The sequence below is a fragment of the Gasterosteus aculeatus genome, chromosome Y, assembly GCF_964276395.1.
Source record: "Gasterosteus aculeatus chromosome Y, fGasAcu3.hap1.1, whole genome shotgun sequence".
Lineage (NCBI taxonomy): Eukaryota > Metazoa > Chordata > Actinopteri > Perciformes > Gasterosteidae > Gasterosteus > Gasterosteus aculeatus.
In genome coordinates this window covers 17,582,290-17,590,599 of record NC_135709.1, presented here as the reverse complement: position 1 = coordinate 17,590,599, position 8,310 = coordinate 17,582,290, and the positions used below count along the sequence as shown (strand labels likewise).

Genomic DNA, 8,310 nt, shown 5'->3' with positions numbered 1-8,310 from the left:
GGTATGGAGATCCACATGTTCATTGTTGTAGGTGTGATTATCAGAATATCTCATTGTCTGAACTTCAGTACAAACTCATACGTGGAAAATAAAATTGACTTTATAGTTGATCGGATGGGAACAAGCAAACCATGCATGGCCTCTCGTCCAATTTGTCTTTATTGCACAGTGTACTCCGGTCTCCAGTACTAAAATGTCCAATTAACGGTCAGTATCGAGGGACTCATATTAATATATTGATAATGCAACACTAATTCTCACACTGATTACTCAAAATTAGCAATTTGTTGATAGGATTTTAGCGGTTCTTCCACATACTCACAGCCAATTAAATTAAATCAGTATATTAAAGTTATTTTAATGCATTACACAGGTTAAATTACAGGACATTTAATAAATTGTTGACTTTAAAAAACACCCATCACTTTTATTGAAATCGCATTTTCATCATAAATGAATCATGTTTACAGTACTGATAAAATATTAGATGTTTAAACATCTAGGTACTATACTAAGAAGGTCTGTGGTCTAAACCCCAGTTTGTACCTCAGCTTGTCGTGCATGAACATGTTGAAGTGAGTAGCACATCAGCGCGAGTGCTGCTGCCCAACATGTCTGCTGTTGCTGCTAAGCAGTTTTGGGTACGCCGTCCCGAGGGAGCGTCCATGTCTGATGACCACCAGCTCCATCTGATACTGGTCAATGTTGACCAGCACCGCTCCGTTCCATGCTCCTGAGGATGACGATGGTGAAGATCGCCATCTCAAACTCCGGGATGGTCCCGATGAAGGCGCTACCAACGGGCTTCACCAAACCATGCCAGCTGAACTGGAGGTTCAGAACGTGGTCATCTTGATCGGGCTGAGAGCAGAAACACATAAACGTTCAGTTTGGTGAAGAAAAGGAATAAAGACGGAGGCAGCCGGTGATGTTGCTACAGAAAGAAAGGATTCTCTTTGTCTGATGAACTGGTTTACTCACTAGGTCAAAGTTCCTGCCCTTGTATCCTTTGTAGTCCAAGTGTGTGCTTTTTTCCTTCCAGATCTTGTCTCTCCAACAAACACATGCTCGAACCCACAGGAGTCCAGGCTGGAGAATGTTTAGGTTTAGGGATGACAAAAATTTAATTAAATATGAAACAAATCACAGCATTATACACAATCAGAGTAAATCCTGTGATCGCTTTTCTGCACACGTAGACAAACAGCATCGCCTGCTGTTTGTGTGTCTCACCCTGCGTTTCTCTGCCGGTGGTAGAAGTTGAACCAGATTAAATACAGCTGACTCTTAAAGCGCCTCAGGTCAGAGTTGGACTTTGCTTTGCTCACCAGGTACCGATGAGCTCGCTGTTGACAAATCACAGCGATGACACACAGCTCTATTGATCCAAACAGGCAGACATGGTCAAAAACAAAGTCTTACAATAGCCTTCCTAACTTTCAGGTTATCTCTTCTCTAATATTAAGTGAATATGTTTTCAGTCGTTTAAAGAAGATTTGAACTAAACCAGAGGCCTTGTACTGTAATAAAAGAAACCGTATTTTAAAATGTATTGAACTTTAGTATTTATTGAAATAACTAGAAAAAGTCTTAATGAAGATATTTCAACAACCTTGATTAACAAGAGGGAACCAAATATCAAATATGTTGCTGTCCTCTTCCCCCTCCTGATGTCAAAACACCCATCAGGTCGCTCTAATTACATTACAGGTCATTTAGCAGACGCCTTTATCCAAAGAGACTTGCAGTACACTTTAAACCCATGGCTTTTTCACATTTTTGCCCAGGGAGCAATTAGGGGTTAGGTGTCTTGCTCAGGGACACTTCGACATGGAACATGGGGCAGCCTGAACTCGAACCACCAACCTTGTGCTTCCCAGCACACCTTCTCTAACCCCTGCGCCACGACGACCCCCTCTAATCATACATGTTTTTTTCCAACCTTTCCTCTCTGGGGAGAAAAGCTGAGGCCAACACAGCATGCCACAGCTGCACACATCTGTTTTGAATTCTCGCAAACATCCAAGTTATCTGTTCGGTGCTGCAGTACAGTTGGTAACAAACTAGAAAGAGTGTTGGGAGCATGTATATTCCATATGGTACATCGTGTTCCTACTCTGGGAAGAGGCAAACAAAAAGGGGGCAAGGAACGAGGTGTTGTGCAACAGAACCGACAGGAACAGAATGTTGGACAGAAATGGGTGTAGCATGTGAAATGGACCTTCATGACTTCTGTCTCTAGGACAGCATCCAGGAAGAGATCAATCTCGGTCCGTTCCTCTGCTGTGCTCAGCGACGCCTGTGGACCGCTCGTAGTTGTTCAGGAGTTTTATGAAGCCTGCAGAGCAAAACAAAAAGTCACATTCATTCCAGTGAAGGCGGCAAATGAGGTGGAGTTTTGATTTCTAGAAAGATGAAATATATTCTGTATGTTAGAGAGACACTCACGGGACTATGTGGTTGTGTTGGCCAGTTTGTTCTCGTTAACATCGGAGAACAGAGGCTGTAGAGCATAATCTCGCACAACGTGGCTGCCTGGGTTTACAAAGCTGGCTCTACCCTGCACAGTCAAAACACAGGATACGTGGAAGCAGAAAGCAGCCCGAGTGCTGTCAGCGTTAGAATATGCTTCGCATCTGAACAGAGATGTTGTAGTCCGTCACAGGAGTCAGGCGGTTCTTATCCAACCTCCACAGCTCGTTGAAAATGTCAGACAGCTCCTGGTTAACAGCTAGCCTGTTACACAAATGTCAGGTATGGGAGGACCAGGAGCCCACAGAACCTGTACATACACCAATGAGTAGATATTAAATATGTGTTTGGGTATATTGTGTAGTATTGACAAAAAATAACTTCAGAAACCTAACCTGACTATATAAGGAAATTCCTTTTATTAGTATTTTGGTCAAAACAAACATAGATACCTTGCAGCCATGATGCCTCTTCCACAACTAAAGCTCAGACTGCAGAGTCCTTCACTGACAGTGAAGTCCAAACCTGGTTTTCATAACTTTTTATTGCGCATGCGCAAACCTGAACCAACTCGCTGTGGTGTTTACGTTTGGGCTGCACAGCCAATAGAGGGCGCTCCAGCTCACGGACTGAACGCGGTTCTGCCAGATGTGTCCGCGAACTACAATTGCAGACGACTGATGTCGGTCCAGAGATCCTAACCGCGTTTTTTTAAATGCGCGGCATTTACGACCTGAATTAGGGCTGTCGTTAAAAGCAACGAAACAATGGAGCGCAGCACTAAAACGGCAGGTCGTCCCCCACATGGGGACGAGTAACATCTAGTTGGAGCCCAAAGCTCGTTAGAATACGTGCACTTCGGTATACAGTAATTTATTTATCTTTCATTTGCTGCTTTGGGATTGCTGACCCATAAGACCCGTGTCGCATGTTCCTCAAGCAAATTCTGCTCAGTACTAGTTAAACTTCTCACATCCAAGTATTTGTAACATCTGCAGTTTGATAGTTAAAAAAAACTTGCACAATGTTGTGCTCACATGTTCCCAATTTGTCTCCAGGTTCATCAAACCTTCATTCAACCAAATTTGAATTGTTGACTAGTTTGATAATCAGATTTTTGCTCAGAAAACTAAATAGACAAATCTTTGCACCTGTACCGCAACTTTTGACAAATTGAAACATTTAAATAACTTTATTGATCTAAGAAAACAAATGTAAAAAAAAAAATGTAAAGGGTTGTATTATAACAATAGTATTTGGAAAAAAATCTGACATAATGTTAGATCACAATTCTGAATAATAACACTTTCCAAAACTTGTATTCAATTACAAAGTTTCAGTTTATAGCAAGAAATAAACAAAAAGTTAATAAACTGTAAATGTGTGGAATTTCAATACCATGTCATTACAAGTTGTGCTGTATGATATGTATCGGTGCAAATACATGTAGAATATTACTTTTGAGTGAACACCTGTTAAATGTTCAGTGTAGGATCAAATATATGACAATTCCCATGTAATTAGCAGGACTTGGTTCTGTAGAAAACGTAGCAGCCGTTTGGAGTTATTACTTTACACCAACTTCTAAAGATGGGCAAATCTTCTCAGCACATCACTTCTTTCTTTAATAGTTCTAAAGTCAGAAAGGAATTTAAAAAATACATATATTAAAATCATCAGTAAAAATCTATCAGAAATAGAACTGTGGCAGTAAACAACTCCAGAAACCAGCTGGCAGGCGAGCAGTGGGGTCGCCCCAAAGGTTCCCCAGCTTTCATCAGACGACAGTAACCGAGGCCAGGAGTGATAGTGGCTGCTGGACTGTAGGCTGTCACCAATGTTTAAAAATGAAAAATAAAAAGCATAAAACATTGCAATACTCCTGGCTCGTCTTTGAACGTAACACTAAGAAGAAAAGAGTGTTGTTGGGGTTTGTCGAGGGAAGTCTGTGTGCAACGGGAGAAGTATTGGCACAGCGTTCCAGTCACAAGGGAACCGGGTCTCATGCGTTGGAGTCCTCATCCGTTACACTCGGGTTTGGTGAATTTGAAGCCTCTTTGAAGAATTCATCATCTTTCAGCATGCTCTGATCAGACACACAATATGGAAAGCAATATAATAAGCTTTTCAGAACAATATGATTGCTGAGCATGGCCCGTTGTTTAATGTTGAATTCTCACCGTCAGGTTTTGAATACCCTCAGAGAACGCTCCGATCTGTCTCACAGTTCCTTCAGAGTCCTCCATCTGTGAAGCAGCAAATCAATCAACTGAAACCCCCCAATAGAGGATGAAAACTAGGGCTGTACAGACTCTACAACTGAGAGAAGATCCTCAGGGAAAAAACCCACCAGCTAAGAAACACGGTGACTATTTCTTCTCTATATTTATTGCACACATTAGATGTCTTTGACATATTACAGATATACTGTACATGCAGTTAGTGATGTTCATTTTTGTAAGAGGCATAAATCAAACCACCCGTCCACAGTTCCCTGGGGGAAAAAGCTCACCTGCTCTAGCCTGTCAAGGTCATCCTCGTAGATTTGGAGCTCAAAGCCTTTCTGAAAGCTTCGTCCCTTTGGCATCTCCACATCCATCGGACACACATACTCCTCTGTCTCATCCTGCTTTTTTCTCCTCAGACTGCCGAAGTTACCAAATGACAGTTTTCTTGGCTGGTATGAACGACAAGAGAAAAGAATAATAAATAAAGTGTTTTATAACACTACACTACACAGATATGCAAACAGTAATACAATGAATGACGTCTTACAAGGTTTGTGTATTTACCAAATTAAAGTAAATGTAAACAAATGTTTCAAATTTTAAAAAAGGGAAAATGTGCAACCCTTTATATGCATATCAAATCATGTTGAACATGCACATAAAAATCATTGTAAAGTGTAAAAATAACATCTTCTCCACTCTTATTTTGGTGAGCTCTTTTTGCTGATGAAAATCAGGCTAGTTGGCAGTACAATTTGAGAACAAGGAAGTTCTGATGGACAGAAATGATTGGACATCGCCTGATTTAACATTATTTAGTCATTTGAATTGACTATTTCTAAGGGGTATATCATCATGTCAAATCCAAAGTTTTCTTGGATATTCAGGGGCTTTAAGATAAGTTCTAGCAGTACTCTTTTAAAGAACAGACAGTGTTTCCATGAGAGCTCTTACGTTACCTTGACCTTAGTGGTGGCCGTCAGCAGAGTATAGTCCGTGTTTTCTAGACACTCCTGTTTGAGCTGCTGGGCCTCTAAGCCAATGAGCAGGTTGAAATGTGTGCCCAGGTGACGGCGCAGCAACGTCTTGTTGGGGGGGATGTTCAGCAGCAAAGCCATGGTCTCCACGTTGAACCGTGGCTCCAGAACCTAAAAGAGTGGCAAGTGACTAGGAGTGGATACTTTCAGGAGTGAATCTGTGTTCCTTAGGAAGACTGAAAGCCAGACGCCCTCACCATCAGGCCGCCGTGCACGCCGCTGCCTCGCAGGTTGGGAGCGTATTCGGCCAGGTCTGCAGACCGCAGCCACTCCATGACCCTGTGGTTGGTCCACTGGGAAATCTCCGCTGGAGAAATATTGTTCTGTGGGCACAATTCATAGAAAGAGGATGAACCTCCCCCCACCAATTATAATGTGTTCACACACAGACGTGCAATATGAAACAGGTGACTTAAAGGGAACGCACCTCGTCCGATGGCCTACGACGCAAGCAGTTGGGCTCATAGTTGTTGAGTCTGAGCACTTGGATGGCTCTCTTGATACTGAGGTGATGCAGAACACTCCCTACTTTCAGAGAAAGCAGGTCATCCTGACAAACAAAAGTTGGACATCAATGACTTACTGCAAAAGCAAAGTATAGCGGATGCGGTGCCAAATACGGATGGTGAGACCAGGCTGTCCCTAGTGGAGCTCATCTGCCTCTCAAGAATACTAACGTGGGACGACGCTGGAGTCGCCAGCCCTTTACTGCTCGGGCCGTGCAGATCGCCCCGCCAACACTCACCACTGTCATGTAGTGCAGCATGCGACCATCCACCCTCCCCTCATCAAATTGGGTCTTGTACTGAGGCAAACCAATGTCATCCAGCCATCCTGAACGTGACCAGAAAGAGCAAAACGTCATTTATATAAGAGCAAACGTCAAATATAATTTTCAGTGAAGCAGAAAAATCGTTGATACTCGCTGGCACTCACTCGTCACCCAGTGGTAGTCCAGCTTTCCCTTATTGTCGTCCTCCTCGGAGCCCAGTGCTTGCAGAGCCAGCTGCAGCTTCTTTCTGTGCAGCAGGTGTTTGATGCCTAGCTCCTAAACATCCACAAAAAGGACAAGTAAAGACTACAGAGACATCGTCCGAGTTACTCTGTTTACCAACAATGCGCCGCCAGTCTTAATGAATTATTCTGCCTGTTCTCACCCTCTCCAGGTCTTGCTGTGAGGCCTGCAGCAGCGTCTGCCCAGAGGAGATCCATCCGCGAGCCATGTTCACATGAAGGCCAAGACCCTGCCCCTGCAGCCAGTCGCACACCTGATCCTTTGACCAGCGTGCAAAAGGAGCATCGACGTCGCTAACAAAAGAAGTAAATCAATAGGTAGTCAAAACTTATGACACCTTTGTATTGGCATACAAAAAACGTCACATGGTATTACACTTTATTGCACACCAGAGGTACAAAACAAGCCAACCACTTTGTCAGGCTGAATACACAGACTTACTTGTTTGCGGTTTTGAGGTCACGAGACCAACCCAATCTGGGTCCTGCTGTGGCTCGCACTCCGCCTCTCTTGAAGTCACCTTCTGGTAGGTTGTCATCCAGGTTAAATGTAGTAGACTGACTCCTTTTTAGCCTTAAAATACGACATTCAATTATACATGTTAAAACTTTCCCATGATCAAATTTCAGCCTTTACCATAGAATTGTTTTGCACATTAATAAAACTCAGTATTACGAGATACAAAAAGGTTTTTTTGTGTGTGTTCTTCTTAAAATCAAGAGCTACAATTTCTATGTTATTTTCTACTCACTTCCCAAAGAGTTTCTTTATTCCCTTTGATTTTTTCCTGCTCTCTGGAGTCATAGACAGCGTGTTTGTACTGTCGCTGTTAGCTGACCTCTGTGGCAGCCCGGCCAGATCCAGATGGTCGGTGCCCTGGCGCTCCATTTCAGCTGTAAAAACAAGCATCAGCATCACAAGGATCCGTGTGGGAGACGGGCTGCTGCACACGGTCTGTGCAGAGACCCAGAAAGCAGACAGACACATGATGTCTGGACCTAGACAGAGTGAGCGGTGATGGCAGTGGGCATTACAAGCAATACCCTCTCTAGTATGCATGCATCAGACACAGTGGATATCTGACTAAGTCTGGAAAAAAACAGTCAAATTTGATTAGATAGAAAGGAGGCTCATTAGTTTGGTGTTGGATGGTTTTGCGGGAGGCCTTCAAGATCCGAATATATCATTTTATCTGATAATCAGAATCTTGAAACAGATCTGTGTTTGGACAGAAAAAAAACTACTAAATAAATACATGCAGGCTCACAGGCAAATGAACAACAGACTCTCTGTGTTGGACTTTTGTGCAACAATGAGAGGGACATGGGTGCGGCTGTAGCACTGAGGAGGGATGATAAAAAGATGTCAGCTAGATGGACGGCTTTAAAAAGCACAAAAGTGAACTTCAATGCACGCTATATTTCAGTAGTTTCCTTTTGTCTTGAGCCAATCAATGACCTCTTGTCTATACTGTACCTAGCATAGGCGCACTTGAACTCTGGCTGCGGTCTTCATGTGTTACACACACACACACACACACACACACACACACACAACA

At 43.0% G+C, this 8,310-nt stretch overlaps 1 protein-coding gene and 1 pseudogene across 13 annotated transcripts in view; both read right to left on the bottom strand.

The window, feature by feature from the left end:
* Nucleotides 1-141: 141 nt before the first annotated feature.
* Nucleotides 142-2,935, bottom strand: LOC120812896 (uridylate-specific endoribonuclease C-like; annotated as a pseudogene). The gene is made up of 7 exons (XR_013454770.1): nt 2,925-2,935; nt 2,640-2,745; nt 2,449-2,563; nt 2,222-2,338; nt 1,234-1,346; nt 982-1,089; nt 142-861 (listed from the first exon to the last, which is right to left on the bottom strand). The product of XR_013454770.1 is annotated as a uridylate-specific endoribonuclease C-like (transcript).
* Nucleotides 2,936-3,635: 700 nt separating this feature from the next.
* Nucleotides 3,636-8,310, bottom strand: part of LOC120812621 (liprin-beta-1-like) — a 32,243-nt gene continuing 27,568 nt past the window's right edge. For 6 of the 12 annotated variants that reach the window (XM_040168755.2, XM_078097643.1, XM_040168750.2 and 3 more), the window contains 12 exons: nt 8,229-8,261; nt 7,504-7,645; nt 7,194-7,325; nt 6,895-7,045; nt 6,674-6,785; nt 6,483-6,571; nt 6,165-6,287; nt 5,935-6,060; nt 5,660-5,848; nt 4,985-5,149; nt 4,653-4,718; nt 3,636-4,558 (listed from right to left, as the gene is read on the bottom strand). In XM_040168755.2, the coding sequence (XP_040024689.2) occupies nt 4,475-4,558; nt 4,653-4,718; nt 4,985-5,149; nt 5,660-5,848; nt 5,935-6,060; nt 6,165-6,287; nt 6,483-6,571; nt 6,674-6,785; nt 6,895-7,045; nt 7,194-7,325; nt 7,504-7,645; nt 8,229-8,261 (1,412 nt within the window). In that variant the 3' untranslated portion in view covers nt 3,636-4,474. The remainder of the gene's footprint in view (nt 4,559-4,652; nt 4,719-4,984; nt 5,150-5,659; nt 5,849-5,934; nt 6,061-6,164; nt 6,288-6,482; nt 6,572-6,673; nt 6,786-6,894; nt 7,046-7,193; nt 7,326-7,503; nt 7,646-8,228; nt 8,262-8,310) is intronic. The other 6 variants (XM_078097644.1, XM_078097645.1, XM_040168752.2 and 3 more) reach the window with 1 other exon arrangement.